At 46.4% G+C, this 15,645-nt stretch overlaps 1 protein-coding gene and 1 non-coding gene across 2 annotated transcripts in view; one reads left to right on the forward strand and one right to left on the reverse strand.

Annotated features, from left to right (window-relative positions):
- LOC119962094 (low-density lipoprotein receptor-related protein 1-like) overlaps positions 1 to 15,645 on the reverse strand; it is a 2,271,162-nt gene that overhangs the window by 921,120 nt on the left and 1,334,397 nt on the right. The window contains 1 exon segment of the mRNA XM_038789946.1: positions 15,513 to 15,629. Within this exon segment, the coding sequence (XP_038645874.1) occupies positions 15,513 to 15,629 (117 nt within the window).
- Positions 6,334 to 6,533, forward strand: LOC119962551. The gene has a single exon (XR_005459910.1). It is a non-coding gene; the product is annotated as a U2 spliceosomal RNA (small nuclear RNA).

Consider the following 15,645-nt stretch of genomic DNA (forward strand, 5'->3'; position numbering starts at 1 on the left):
CCGCCCGCGATGCCCCGTCCCCGACCGGCCGAATTCCCGACGGCGTGGGTTACACCGTGCTCACACCGTCCAAGAAACTCGCCTGGTGACTGGAGGCAGTCCGGGGCTGCCACAGTCAGGGGAGGGTCGATCAGTGGGTGGGTTCACTCGTGACTAGTGGCAATGTGAATGGGCGGTCCGGGGCGTGGGAGCGGCCGATGGGGGCAATACTTTGGCGGTCCAGGTCGATGGGCTGAAACCATCATGGACACGTAGGCCGCTGCCGTGTGCATGCTTGGTCTCTGAGCCGGAAGTGCTGGGGCTCGAATCGGCAGCTAGAGCTGCGAGCTCTACACTGCCTCCCTGCTAGCGCACAGCAAAATGGGGAATCGGTGGCCTTTTGACGCCAGTTTTCCTGGCATCAGTGACCACCGTTTTCACGCCGGGTGGGGACTAAGTCTCCAAAATGGAGAATCCAGCCCCTGATGTCTGTTCATACGATTCCAAAATGGAGAGATAGACTTCTTTAGTCTCGCACTCGAATGGTACCGTCCGGCCGCCTTCCGATGGTTCTCCTCGCAGCCGCAACCGTCGTTCTCTGGCGAAGTAAATGCCAGCTGACCCTGGCCCTCCTCCTGGCAGCGATGTGGCGCAGACCGCTGCCCGCCAGAACTGCGCCAGTTTTTACTGCTCCTTGCTCATCATCGGTGTTGTTCTAACATCGACTGCAACTGGATGCAGTAAAACGTGAGGAGCACGGTAGCATGGTGGTTAGCATAAATGCTTCACAGCTCCAGGGTCCCAGGTTCGGTTCCCGGCTGGGTCACTGTCTGTGCGGAGTCTGCACGTCCTCCCCGTGTGTGCGTGGGTTTCCTCCGGGTGCTCCGGTTTCCTCCCACAGTCCAAAGATGTGCGAGTTAGGTGGATTGGCCAGGCTAAATTGCCCTTAGTGTCCTAAAAATAAGGTTAACGGGGGTTGTTGGGTTACTGGTATAGGGTGGATACGTGGGCTTGAGTAGGGTGATCATTGCTCGGCACAACACCGAGGGCCGAAGGGCCTGTTCTGTGCTGTACTGTTCTATGTTCTATACTTCCAACACAGGAGATGGTCCAACACTGTTTTATTGAACCTGCTGACTGCTGTACATAGTCTGCTGTGGGTTGACATTCTATTCACCTAACTGATAACCTCCAACTGGCTTGACCAGACTAGATCTCTACCACATGGTGATGATGTTCATTGGCCTGTGCACTGTGACTATCTCCCACACCGTGTCCTGTGAGAGAGGGAGAGCTTTAATGCCCTGTCGGCTTTATAGTGGTGGTGTCCTGTCTGGTGATTGGTTGTTCTGTGTCATGTGTGTTCATTGGTTATCCTGTGTGTCAATCACTGCCTGTCTGCATCTGATGATATACATGAGTGGATATTATGGCATTGACTTCTTCTTCTACTCTTCGTCTTCATTGTCCTCATTGTTCCCTTGGGTATCTTCAGACTTTAGGGCAGGGGAGGGGTGTAATAACCTGCATGGGACACATGGAGGGAGTGGGGTTGATTGCTTTTCCTGTGTGCATTGAGTAGTATGAGCTCCACTGCTAACTGCGGGGCTGATAACCATGGTGTGTAAAGGTCGGCCAGTCAGGAACCGACCGACACAGAGAGAGGACCCGGTGAGATATAACCAGGCCTCATGTTTATAGTCATTTTTATAAATAAAGATCATCTTTAGTTTACTCATCGGACTCCCCTCGTCTTTATTAAAAGGAAGATTGACAGAAAATCCAGCAAACTGTTGAGTTCCTGACAGCTAATTTAAATTAGGGGCATAACTGATTGGATTTTGCCAGTTCCTCAAGCACAAAATGGCAGAAAGGTACCAATTTCCTGGACTTATGCCCATTTTTCTCAGGTAATGTGCAGTTATCTAAAACAAGCATTTGTCCTCTTAAATGCATTAATAAGGAGCCGGTGGAAGGATGCCCTCCAAATCTGGTTAGAAAGTGAGTGTGAGATACCTGTTGTTTGCTGGTGGTTTCACAGTCATTCCAAACTGGTTCAACAGAAGACAGTGTCTTAGTCAACACGACAGGCGCCAATATCTATGAGCATGTGGGTGAATCTGCGATGGAAAATTAGCCAAATAAAATGTTCCCCTTTCTCTTACTGTCAACTAATATTGGCATTATTATAGTTTTGGAGTAAAATTTGTAATTTAGTCACATAAATTTATGTATTGGACTAAGAAAAAAACTTCCTTTAATTTTTGACAACATTAAAAGAAGGAAATGCACAAATAATCATGAATACAGATGCTACAAATTCAAATCCGATTTACACTAAGGCCTTGACATTATTATGTTCGGATTACTGGGATTAGAGTTTGTTGATAGGTTGAAGAAATCAATAATGGATTTAGTTTTCAGTGAACTTCACTGTTCCATCACTAGGCCCTTCACTAGGGGTTTTTCACAGTAACTTCATTGAAGCCTACTTGTGACAATAAGCGATTTTCAATTCATTTCATTTCATTGGCTCTGGATGCCGATGTGAGAGAATACCTTCTGCATTTAAATAATCATCTATTTTAGTTTCAAATGTGAGCTGGGGTGATAGATTGGCAGGTAATCTAAGAAGATAACAAATTATGGATTGAGAAGGTACTTTCAGTCGGTAATGTGCACTTTGGAAAGAGCATTGTACAAATTGCTCTGCCGAGTTTGATTTATTTCCTGAGAAAAAGTTGTTCAAAATTTCTCCCTCAAGTTCAAGCATAATCAAATGATTCGGAATCTCTCTCTAAACTTCAAGGCTGCAATATTCGATCTGATTGTTACTTTTACAGACAGTTTTATGGACGGGATTTTTCAGCTATTGAGATTTCCCACCCCACCACCCAAAGACCATAAGACCATAAGACAGAGGAGCAGAATTAGGCCACTCGGCCCATCGAATCTGCTCTGCCATTCAATCATGGCTGGCATTTTTCTCATCCCCATTCTCCTGCCTAGTCCCCATAACCCCTGATCCCCTTATTAATCAAGAACCTATCTATCTCTGTCTTAAAGACACTCAGTAATTTGGCCTCCACAGCCTTCTGTGGCAAAGAGTTTCACACATTTGCCACCCTCTGGCTGAAGAAATTCCCCCTCATCTCTGTTTTAAAGGATGCACAGTCACCAATCAAAGCAGTCCCACAGCCATTTAATGCTTTGAGGAGGTATAATTGACTGGATATAAGATTTCTGCCTCTCACTCAGGTGGAAGTTCTGCCTCAGAAAGCTGCCAGACAATCTGATTGGATGGCGGCTCTGTAGCTCCAGCAGTGGTCAAGACTGGAACTTGATTCAAAGTCTCAGAATCGAGAACTAGGTCATTCCGGGGGTTCACCTGGTGGGGCAGGACCAAGGGGCCTGAGGGGTTGGGAGAGGGATTTGGGCATCTTGATGACGAGGCCAGGAGTTGATGGAGTGTCCATTGGGGCAGACGTTGGGAGTGGGACCCAATGTGGACAGGGGTCCTTGATGGTAGTATTCCCCCCCCCCCCCCCCACCCCACCACCGCCTTTTAGCCCCATACATGAGAAGTTTGACCATTGGCCATTTGAGCACCTCAGTTGAAGTGGGTGGGTGGACTAGCCCTCCCGCATAAATTGAAATCAATTGTAGGCAGGAATGCCCAGGGAATCCTACGCACCCGCACACCCCCCCCCCCCCCCCCCCCCCCCTCCCCCAACCAACGCATCCTACACCACCCCATCATTCCTGTCTGCAGCTTTTCCAATGGGGACCATAAAATCTATTCCTATATGATTTCAACTGCACAGACTGCACAAACTCCCTTGCATCTGGAGTCGGCTGGCATGTTGGAGTGTGCGCTTAATGACTGAATTCAAACTGGGAAAGTGTAAGGAAATGCATTTGGAGAGGGCAAACAAACAAAGGGAAGACTCATTAAATGCGAGGATATCGACAGAGGTAAAGGAAATGAGAAACCTTGAAGTGCATGTCCACTCATCCCCGAAGGTGGCAAGGCAGGTGGGTAAGGTGGAAAAGAAAGCATATGGAATACTTTCTTTTCTTGGATGAGGTTTGAATACAAAAGCAGGGATGTAACGCTGGAACTATATAAAAAGTTGGTTAGAGCACAGCTGGAATTGTGTATACAATTCTGGTCACTGCATTACAGGAAGGACAAAATTACTCTGGAGACAGTGCAGTGACAATTTACAAGAATCTTGTCAGGTGACATGGATTTGCTGGATGACAATAGTAACATAATTTTAACAGTACACTGTTAACTTGCCCAGCAAGGATAGAATTCTGCCTATTGACAGAAGTAGTCAGTGTTCAAAAGGCCCTCTCGGCATACGCCCCCCCCCCCCCCCCCCCCCCCCCCCATGTTGAATGCGTATTCCTCTATTTCTCAGAGGCTCTCCCTCCTCTCCCTCTCCCCCCCACCACCCCTGCCAACCCCCTCCTCCCCTTATTTGCTGGCTACGAATAGGTACTCAAAGAGGTCCACATGCCGTGGAATCACTCCACGGACCCCCGGTTGAAAATTTTATTTTTTTCAAGCTTTAGGAATTCAGCCAGGTCTGAGAGCCACTCCAAGGCTTTCGGAGGTTCTGCTGACTTCCACCCCACCAGAAGCCTCCGCCGGATGATCAAAGAGTCGAAGGTCGGAGTCTGTCACCTTCCTCATGAGGAGCTCTGGATGCTCTGACACCAAAGACTGCCACAAACGTGCACTGTTCCATCTTAACCCCCACAATCCCCACGGGTAGCATGGTAGCACAAGTGGCTAGCACTGTGGCTTCACAGCGTCAGGGTCCCAGTTTCGATTCCCTGCTGGGGTACTGTCTGTGCGGAGTCTACACGTTCTCCCCGTGTCTGCGTTGGTTTCCTCCGGGTGCTCCGGTTTCCTCTCACTGTCCAAAGACATGCAGGTTAGTTCAATTGGCCATGATAAATTGCCCTGAGTGACCAAAAAGGTTAGAAGGGGTTATTGGGTTATGGGGATAGGGTGGAAGTGAGGGCTTAAATGCGTTGGTGCAGAGTCGATGGGCCGAATGGCCTCCTTCTGCGCTGTATGTTCTATGTTCTAATCGTGGACATGGCGTGGAAGAAGTCAGTCCAGAACTCATTGAGTCTGGGGCAGAAGCAGAACACATGGGTATAGTTGGCCGGGTCTCCCCTGACACCACTCATGCTTGTCCTCCACCTCCGGGAAGAATAGATCATGCCTGATTTGGTGAGATACGTTTTGAAATACTATGCAGCAGAGTATCTCACATAAAAGGTCTGAAACTAATTTCCTTTGTCTAACACTCTTCCTTTAATTCATGGAAGAGTATTTGTAAATAATGAAAAAAATAATATCCCATTAGACATCAAAGGTGCAATCAACATTCAGTCTTTGATTCACTGATAAGAATGCCAAGCGTTAATTTATCCTGACTGTGAAAGACATTCTAACCCTCAACATTAACTCCATCAACTAAATTGCTCCAGGACCCAAAGAGTGCTGTAGGGTTTGTCTCCATCTGAACTAAGATGGATTCTTCCAGGCTTGTCTTGGATAGCCAGGCTACACCATGTATTTATCTTGTTACTTTCTCTGAAAATGATTTTTTTATTTTGCTGTGTGATTTATGCCAACGATGTGACAAGTTAACTCACAGGAGAATAATAAATCTCACTCGAGCTTACTATCTCTAAAATAATAAAACACCATGAAATCTACTTTCAAAGGTCACAGCCAAGGTTTGAAAGAGGCAAAGCATAAATCTAGTCTCTTGAAACAAATTTAGTCCAGATCTGTTACGCGAAGGTATCTGTCGTCACTCTTATCAAACGTAAGAGTATTAGAAACCACCTGAGACAGAATATGGTACTTGGTTCCTTGTTTCCTTGTTTGCGATATTTTCTGAGTGGCCGGGCTAGAAAGGACATTAAAACAAGATTGTAAAAAAGGGATAACCTAAATCCATAATGTAATTTGAGGAGAGTTCTTGATTTTAAAAGTCCTTCATTTCAGGCATGCTTTGTAATCAAGGGCTCTTTGTTAACAGTGAGCACTACTGGAGAGATACTTGATGAAGCAGTAAAATGCAAATTAGTTGAGTATATTTTATTAAATTGTGGATTTTAGTTCCTCATGATGACAACACACTGGGGGGTAGGAATTTTCCACTCCTGTTTTCAGGGAGTGGGAATGGGAGGAAATGGCAGCATGGCGGAACGTCCTGAGGGAGTCGTAAAACGGCTTATATACTTCGAGATTGCCCCGATCGATTGCCCCGTCCCATGCCATTGATGCAACTGGAATCCCGATTTAGAAAGTCAGAATCCCCATTTGCATCTCGGCCTTTTGGCTAAGATCAAGTGCAGCATCTGCTCTGCTTTTTGGCTCTGATCTGGCATGTCTCTCTTGTGGGGACCATGAATTGGATTCAATTTGAATTTGAATTGGTTGTTGGAGCGGGCAAGGAGCTGGATTAGGGGTTTGCCCCTCTTCACATTCTGAGCCCAGGCTTCGTAACTCAGAAAAAAGTAAATATAATTATTAAGCCTTTACACTTTAAACCTCCCCCCCCCCCCCCCCCCCCCAATGGATTGTCAATTTGCGTGGGCGTGAGAGCACACTGACATGAATCACGACCGGTACCCCACGAAGTGCACCTGGCGAACCCATCGGTGAGTAAAGCCCCCAAGTGAGGAGAGGGTTATGTCTGGGCAGCACCCTCGCCATGCTCCTGGCACTCATCCCTGGCAGGAGCTTGATAAACACATGCAGAAGAAAGAATCCAATGGGGCTGGACAGGATAGATGCAAAAAGGATGTTCCCAATGACGGGGGTGTCCAGAATGAAGGGGCACAGTCAGAGGATACAGGATACACCATGTAGAACTGAGATTAGGAAAAATGTCTTCACCCAGCGAGTGGTCGGTTTGTGGCATTCGCTACCACAGAAGCACCAAACCACAAAGTTTTCAAGAAGCAGCCAGAAATAACACTTGGGGCGAAGAGGATCAAAGGACATGGGGAAGGCAGGATTAAACAATTGAGTTGGACGATTAGCTGTGGTCATAATGAAAGGCAAAGCAGGCTCGAAACGGCAAATGATCCCCTCCTATTTGAATTTTGTAGCCACCTGGGGTGGCCACTGCCCAACACAAAATGGAAGATTACAAAGAATGCAGGGAAAATGGACATGTTGCAAAAGCAAGCAGCTTGCAAAAGCACTTGTGTATTCTGACTGCTGCAGAAACCAGACAGCACTGTGAAAAGAACAAGTTAGCATACTAATGAGGCGATACCCGGTGATTCCCAGGTCCAATGGAAACAAGTTACCTCAAATTGCTACATTGAATAGAAGGCCAGACTTCTCGGCGCCAAGAAAAGTCCAAAACAATAAGCCCCAAGAACCGCCCAGTGATCGAGGGACTGCCCCGTTATTGGGGAAATTCAAATCAATCGATTGGGAAGAGACCCAATCGATTGCGAGTGCATAGAGGGTCTGCCCAGGTGGGCGCGAGACCCTGGGAGAGGTATAAGACAGAGACCCTGACCCCAGCTCGCTCTCTTGACCAGCTCCTCTTAGCCAGTGCTCTCCTTGACCACCGTTGCAGCAGAAGACCTTGAGAAGGGGAGGCCTGGTCAGCAGCCGCCATCAATTAAGTGTCATACAATGCACGCTACGATAGTAGACACTCCTGACCCCTTTAGTCCACACCGACTGGAAGCTTGCGGATCCAGGACAAAGCTAAAGGCCATTGTTCCCTGATCCGGCAGTTCCCTTATCCAGATAATTATTTGGCCTGTTAGTGGTAGATTAGCCTAGTCTTGTAGTTTTATATGCATAATTAGTAGATAACTGTATTATAATAAACGTGTCTTGTTTGAACTTACTAACTGGTGTATGGAGTTATTGGCCTGAACTTGAACTTGAAACTTGTGGCGGTATCTTAACGATACCTGGCGACTCTAGAGCCAAGGAATGAAACAGAGCCAAATTGAGTGTAAAGCACACTCACCCAGAGCGAGCAACAATTTGAATTGGTTTTGGAGCAGGCAAGGAGCTGGATTAGGGGTTTGCCCCTGTCCACACTCTGAGCCCTGGCTTTGTAACTCAGAAAAGCCTAACATTGGTAGTGGGGAAAATGCTTGAATCCATTATCAAGGACTTTATAGCGGAACATTTAGAAAGCAGTGGCAGGATCAGTCAGAGTCAGCATGGATTCATGAAGGAAAAATCATGCTTGATAAATCTGTTGGAATTCTTTGAAGATGTAACAAAGGGGAGCCAATCAATATGGTATATTTGGACTTTCAGAAGGCGTTTGACAAAATCTCGCAGAAGAGATTATTGTGCAAAATTAAACGCATAGGATTGGGGTAAGTGTATTGAGGTGGATAGAAAACTGGTTGGTGGAGAGGAAACAAAGAATAGGATTAATGGGTCCTTTTCAAATTGGCAGGCAGTAACCAGTGGGGTACCACAGGGATCGGTGCTGGGACCCCAGCTATTCACAATACAAAACTATAATACATCTTCAATTGTGGGTTGACACTATGCTGACTTGCATGTAGACCTGATACTAGCCTGACCAGACTTACTGACTACCACATGGTGTTTGCACTGGCTAGCTTACGAGCTCTGACTGTCTCAGAGGCTTGGTCCCGAGAGAGGGAGAAAACTGGTGCCCTTTGGCTTTATAGTGGTTGTGTCCTGTCTGGTGATTGGCTGTTCTGTTCTGTGTGCTTACTAGTCATCCTGTGTGTCAATCACTGCCTGTCTGCACTCCATGATATACATAGATGAATATTATGACAGCCTCCACCTGCTCCGATCTTCTATGTATGCATGTATTCCTATTTTCTATGTTTCTAGAGTGCGATCAAGAAAGTTGGAAAAAGGCTTGCGTGGAACATAAACATCATTATAGGAAATAATGTAAATTGCTCTTCCCACCCCTCACACTCTCTCACTCCCTACGCCCTCAAAAACTCCTTCCCTACCACCTCACACTCAACCCTCTTATGTTCTCCCCCCATCACTTCATCCTCTCTCTCCCCCAACCATTCACGCAATCATCAGACAATCACTTACTTAGACACCGGTAGTGCCCCACTGCTCCGGCTGGCTTGCCTGAGCCCCCCCACCCCCCACCCCGCTCCAACTGCTTCACCTGGTCTCCCCCTGCTCAGACTGACTCACCTGGGCTCCCTCTGCTCCGCCTGCTTCACCTGGGCTCCTTCTACTCCACCTGCAGAACCTGGGCTCCCCCTGCTCCAACTACCTTACCTGGGCTCTCCCTGCTCTGGGTGCTTCATCTGGGCTCCCTCTGCTGTACCTGCCTTAGCTGGGCACCCTCTGCTCTGACTGGACCCTGGAACCTATCTTCAAAATTAACCTTCCCAATCTTCGCTGCTTGTCCAGTAACAGGCTGATTTCTCACTGCATTTTCTACTGATGGGCTCCATAGCTAGAAGATCCTTCCTCAGATAAGGAGACCAAAACTGCACAAAGTATTCCAGGTGTGGCCTCACCAAGGCCCTATATAATTGCAACAATATATTCCTGCTCCTGTACTCAAATCCTCTTGCAATGAAGAACAACAAAGACCTCTGCTCTTTGTGGTTTTTATAAATGACTTGGATGACTATGGTGTTCGGGCCGGAAAGTGGAGCTGAGTCCACAAAAGGTCAGCCATGATCTAATTGAATGGCGGAGCAGGCTCGAGGGGCCAGATGGCCTACTCCTGCTCCTAGTTCTTATGTTCTTATGTTCTTATGAGGAAGTGGAAGGGTGGGTTAGCAAGTTTGCCGATGACACAAAGGTTGGTGGAGCTGTAGATAGTGTCAAGGGTTACAGGTGACAACAGGACATTGACACGTTGCAGAGTTGGGCTGAGAAGTGGCAGATGGAGTCCAAACTGGATAAATGTGAAGTGATTCATTTTGGAAGCTTGAATTTGAATGCTGAATACAGGGATAAAGGCAGGATTCTTGGAAGTGTGGAGGAACAGAGGGATCTTGGGGTCCACGTACATAGATCCTCAAAGTTGCTATCCAGGTTGATAGGGTTGTTAAGAAGACGTATGGTGTGTTGGCTTTCATTAACAGGGGGATTGAGTTTAAGAGCCGCGAGGTTTTGCTGCAGCTTTATAAAACCCTGGTTAGACCACACTTGGAATATTGTGTCCAGTTGTGTTCGCCTCATTATAGGAAGGATGCAGATCCTTTGGAGAGGGTGCAGAGGAGATTTACCAGGTTGCTGCCTGGAATGGAGGGCATGTCTTAGGAAGAAAGGTTGAGGGAGCTAAATCTTTTCTCACTGGAGTGAAGAAGGAAAAGAGGTGACTTGATAGAGGTGTGCAAGGTGATGGGAGGCATGGAGAGCGTAGATAGCCAGAGACTTTTCCCCAGGGCGGAAATGGCTGTCACGTGGGGACATAATTTTAAGGTGATTGGAGGAAGGTATAGGGGAGATGTCAGAGGTAGGTTCTTTATACAGAGAGTGTTGGGTGTGTGGAATGCACAGCCAGCAGATGTGGTGGAGCCACATTAGGGACATTTAAGTGACTCTGGGACAGGTACATGGACAGCAGTAAATTGAAGGGGTGTAGGTTAGGTTGCTCCTAGATTAGGATAAATGGTCGGCACAACATCATGGGCTGAAAGGCCTGCACTGTGCTGTACTGTTTTATGTTCTATACCATTTGCCTTCTTTACTGCTTGCTGCACCTGCGTGCTTACCTTCAGTGAATGGTGTATGAGGACATCCAGGTATCATTGCACATTCCCCTCTCCTAATTTATGGTCGGAGCAGAGGGAGCCCAGGTGAGGCAGTTGGAGCAGGGGGAGACCAGTTGAGGCAGTCGAGCAGAATTTTTGGTCATTCAGATAATAGGCTGCCTTCTTGATTTTGCTAACCTCGCATTTATCCAAATTATCTAAATTATCCACTCACTCAACTTGTCCAAATCACACTGAAGTATCTGCATCTTCCTCACAGCTCACCCTCCCAACCAACATGGTGTCATCTGCAAATTTGGAGATATGGCATTTTGTTCCCTCATCTAAATCATTAATATATATTGTGAATAACTGGGGATCTAGCATCGATCTCTTCGGTACCCCACTATTCACTGCCTGCCAATTTGAAAAAGACCCGTTAATTCCTACTCTTTGTTTCCGGTCTTCCAACCAGTTTTCTACCATCTCAATACACTGCTCCAAATCCTATGCGCTTTAATTTTATGTGCTAATCATTTATGTGGGACTTTGTTAAAAGCCTAATGAAAGTCCAAATACACCACATCCACTGGCTCCCCTGTATCTTTTCTACTAGTTACATCCTCAAAGAATTGCATTAGATTTGTCAAGCATGATATCCTCTCCATAAATCCATGCTAACCCTGTCTGATCCTGCCACGGTTTTCTAAGTGCTCTACTATAAAATCTTTAATAATGGATTCGAGAATTTTCCCCACGACTGATGTCAGGCTTACTGGTCTGTAATTACCTGCTTTCTCTCAACCTCCCTTTTCAAATAGTGGAATTACATTAGCTACCCTCCAATCTGCAGGAACTGGTCTGCAGTCTGGAGAATCCTGGAAGATGACCACCAATGCATCCACTATTTCTAGAGCCACCTCCTTTAGTACCCTGGAATGTAGATTGTCAACCCTGGGGCTTTATTAGCTTTCAAACCCATCAATTTCCCCAACACCATTTCTCTAATGGTATTGTAACAAGCACTGAGGTTATCAAGGACATGGAGGCTGGAATTTCCATCAATATATGATAAAGTGTAATTTTGGGAGCGATAATCAATGTGACTAGGGCCGGCATCGTGATCTTCCCACACGTAGTTATTTTTTTGGAGGGGGGCATGTTTTGCACCATCACTGAAAGGGACGGGGCCTAACCATGTCTGCAAATCTAAATCCGCAGAGATTGGGCCCTCCTGTTCAAAGTTAAATGAAATGCCCCATTCACACTCCATGAAAATTGTGATGCCCACAGTCAAGGGAGACATCCCAACCCTTGACCCCAAAAGGGAAAACAACACTCCTGCTAAATGTTTGGGTCACCCCTCCCACATAGGCAACAGGGTGACGTGACAGTACCCCCCATTTCCCCCCATCCTCAACAGCATCAGACCCCCCCCACCGCATCCTCACTGACACCAGTCCACCACCCCCATCCTTGCTAGCATCGGTCCCACCCCCCACCTTACCAACCAGCATCAGACCCCAATCTCCCACACCAGCCCTTCCCCCACCAAGTAAGTGACACTCCGCTATGGGGTCACCAACAGCTTAGCCCCTTCAGCACCTCCTTTGGGCCTCTCCCCTTGGCAGTGCCAACCTGCCATCATGGCAGTGCCAGGCTGGCACCATGGCCATGGTGCCACAGTACCAGAGGCAGTGCCAGACCACTGTTCTGCCTTGTACTTAACCATTTGGTGGCTATTATGGGCTCCAAGCCCCACAACATGGGCATCATAGTGATTCCCGTCGGTTCCGCGTCACGCTGGCGGGTGGGATATTGCATGTACCCGGAGGAATCGGTGTTGAGTTGACTTTGCATATTTAAATCCATTAAAATGAATGATGATCAAGTTCATGACCTCGCTGGGCTTAAACCTGATTACGTCTGCTCGGAAGGCCCGGGAACCTCACAAAGTGTTTGGCACCTGGCGCAAATCCCATTTCAGTGTTCTCCCAGAATTTTAATACATAGCGAGATTTGTGCCTGGTGCAACACAATCGGAAAATCGCTCCCAGCGTGTACTCTGTGTGGGAGAATACAATGCCCATCATTAGGAGTAGCTCACCAGCACCACTACCACCCAAATTGATTAAGTTCTAAAGGAAAGTAGGTCTTCGGCAGGTGGAGAGGTGAGCAAGAGGAGGTACCTTGCCCTCCCCAATTTATCTGTCACTGTAACAGGTAGGAACGGCCATCACACAGTTCTCGTGGAGGCTTCATACTGAATTTACCCTCCAATATGTGGTGTCAAGCTGCCACCATTTTAAACGGGATAGGTTCAGAAGAGATATGGCAGCTCAAAACTGGGCATCAATGAGGTGAAGTGAGCTATCAGCAGCTGGATTGTATTTAATCTCAAATGCTAACCTTACATCCCAGCATATCCCTTGCTCTAGCATTACCATCAAGCCAGGGGTTCAGAAATAAAACAGAGAATGCTGGAAATGCTCAACAGGTCTAGCATCATCTGTGGAATGAGAAACAAGTTAATATTTCAGGTCTAGAAAGGTCCGTTAGAATGGAAGGAAGATAGAATTGTAAAAGGCCTTGATCAAGTGAAAGGGGGGAATCATCTGGGTGATTATCAAGGGGTGCAATCATTTCAGCCCCAGGACATTACTGTAGGAGTTCTTCAGGGCAGAGTCCAAGGTTTAACCATCTTCAGTTATTTAACCAATTCCCTTTTTTTCATCATAAGGTCAAAAGTGAGGAACTTCACTGATGACTGCCCTATGTTTATTTGCGACTCTTCATATTAAAGCAGTCCATGTCTATAGGCAACAAACCTGGACAACATTCCAACTTGGCTGATGAGTGACAAATGATCTTTGTAACACACAAGTGCCAGGTTACGACCATCTCCAACAACAGAGAATCTAACCATCTCCTTATGACATTCAATGGGATTTCATCACTAAAACCCCACTATTCAACTCCCTGAGGGTTAGCATTGACCAGCAACTGAACTGGACCAGCCATATAAACAGTGTGACCACAAGATAAGTTCAGAGGCTGGCTTTTCTGTGGCAAGTAACTCACATCCAACAACACCCAAGAGGCCTGACATCATCCAGGCAAAGCGGTTTGCTCAACTGGCATCCCATCCATCACTCCCTCCACCACAAACACACAATAGAACACAGGGTGTGCATCTACAAGATGGACAACAGAAACCCACCAAGCCTCCTTTCACAGCATCTTCCAAACCTTCAGCCTCCATTATCTAGAAAGAACAAGGACAGTAGATAGATGGGAACACCACTATCTGCAAGTTCCTTTCCGTGTCCCATTTCCTCCTGTCTACCTTCTTGACTTGGAACTATATTACCATTCCTTCAGCCTCTGGGTAAAAACTCTGAAAATCCCTTCTGCAGCACCGTGGGTCTAGCTACACCAGATGCAGTTTAAGAAGACGGCTCGCCATCAGCTTCTCATTAGTAATTAGGGCTGGGCAATAAATGCTGACCTTGCCAGCGATACTCACATCTCACGGACATATATAAAACAACCATTGAACCAATGAGACTTGGCATTCTTTGAGAGCTTGGGAAACTTTAACTCCAAATCAAACACAGGGTGCATATTGTGCTGAATTCTACAAAGGAAATTGCTTGGCAACAGAAATGATCATATCATTTACATGACTCCCCAGGGATAGTCGCCAAATGTCGCAAAAGGCCAAATGCTCTTTTCCCAAATGGAGGGGAGTCTAAAACTAGAGCGCAGAGGTTTAATGTAAGAGAGGAGAGATACTAAAGGGTCTGGAGGGGTAATTTTTTCACACAGAGGGTGGTGAGTGTCTGGAATGAGCTGCCAGAGGCAGTAGTAGAGGCGGGTACAATTTTGTCTTTTAAAAAGCATTTAGACAGTTTTATGGGAAAGCTGGGCATAGAGGGATATGGGCCAAATGCGGGTAATTGGGACTAGCATTGTCAAGTTGGGCCGAAGGGCCTGTTTTCATCCTGTAAACCTCGATGAATCAATGACCTGCCCAGGACTTGCCATTTGCTTTGAAGACCCAAATCACAGAAACTCTGCCTACAACTTTAATTAACTGCACTTGTGTAATCAAAAGGATCGCAATTCATCTGTCCTTTATGGCCAGATGCTCTCAGTTTTCCTTCACGCTTTCCATACTTAAAAAAATGTGAAAGATGCAATTTCTAAATTTTGACTGTGGATTTGGCGTGATTTCCCACTGGCTCATGCTTCAGGTGCCACACTCAGGAACAGTCTTTACCACTTTTCTTTATCAGCCATGATAATGCCTACAAGCTTTGATGAAATAAATTGAACCATTGTAGCAATTATAATGATTTCATCGCTAATTTTAACCATCTTTTTTGTCATGTTCTTCACACTTCAGTGAAGCACTTACATCAATTGAACTCAGGTTAGTTTTAATCTTGCAGAAACCGCACAGTTATTACTTTGGGCAAGATTCAAGTGATTGCTATCAGCATTAGAAATTAGCAGCCCTGCAGTATAATGTGCAAGCTACCTTTCAATACCCTGTCGCTTCTTACCGCCCATCTGGTCATAAGAGCAAAAGCCTCATAACCTAATTCCATTCAATGTGGTGACTGAGATTAGATCTATCCGCAATATTAAATAAACTTGACATTCCCACTACATCAACGATGGAAAGCACATAATTTATAAAGCAATATCCTTGATACGCCATACATTCTAATGGACGAAATGTAGCACTACCCAGAGCAAACCAATAGATTTTGTAAGGAGCCACTAACCACATGACACAGCTTCATCCGATTGGTCTCCACAGTCATCTTCTAAGTCACACACCCATGACAATGGGATGCACCGTCCACTGGTACAGGCAAACTGAGTGGGTTGGCAAGTCTTCCCTGCAAGGAAACAACA

Source organism: Scyliorhinus canicula, chromosome 2, assembly GCF_902713615.1.
Source record: "Scyliorhinus canicula chromosome 2, sScyCan1.1, whole genome shotgun sequence".
Classification (NCBI taxonomy): domain Eukaryota; kingdom Metazoa; phylum Chordata; class Chondrichthyes; order Carcharhiniformes; family Scyliorhinidae; genus Scyliorhinus; species Scyliorhinus canicula.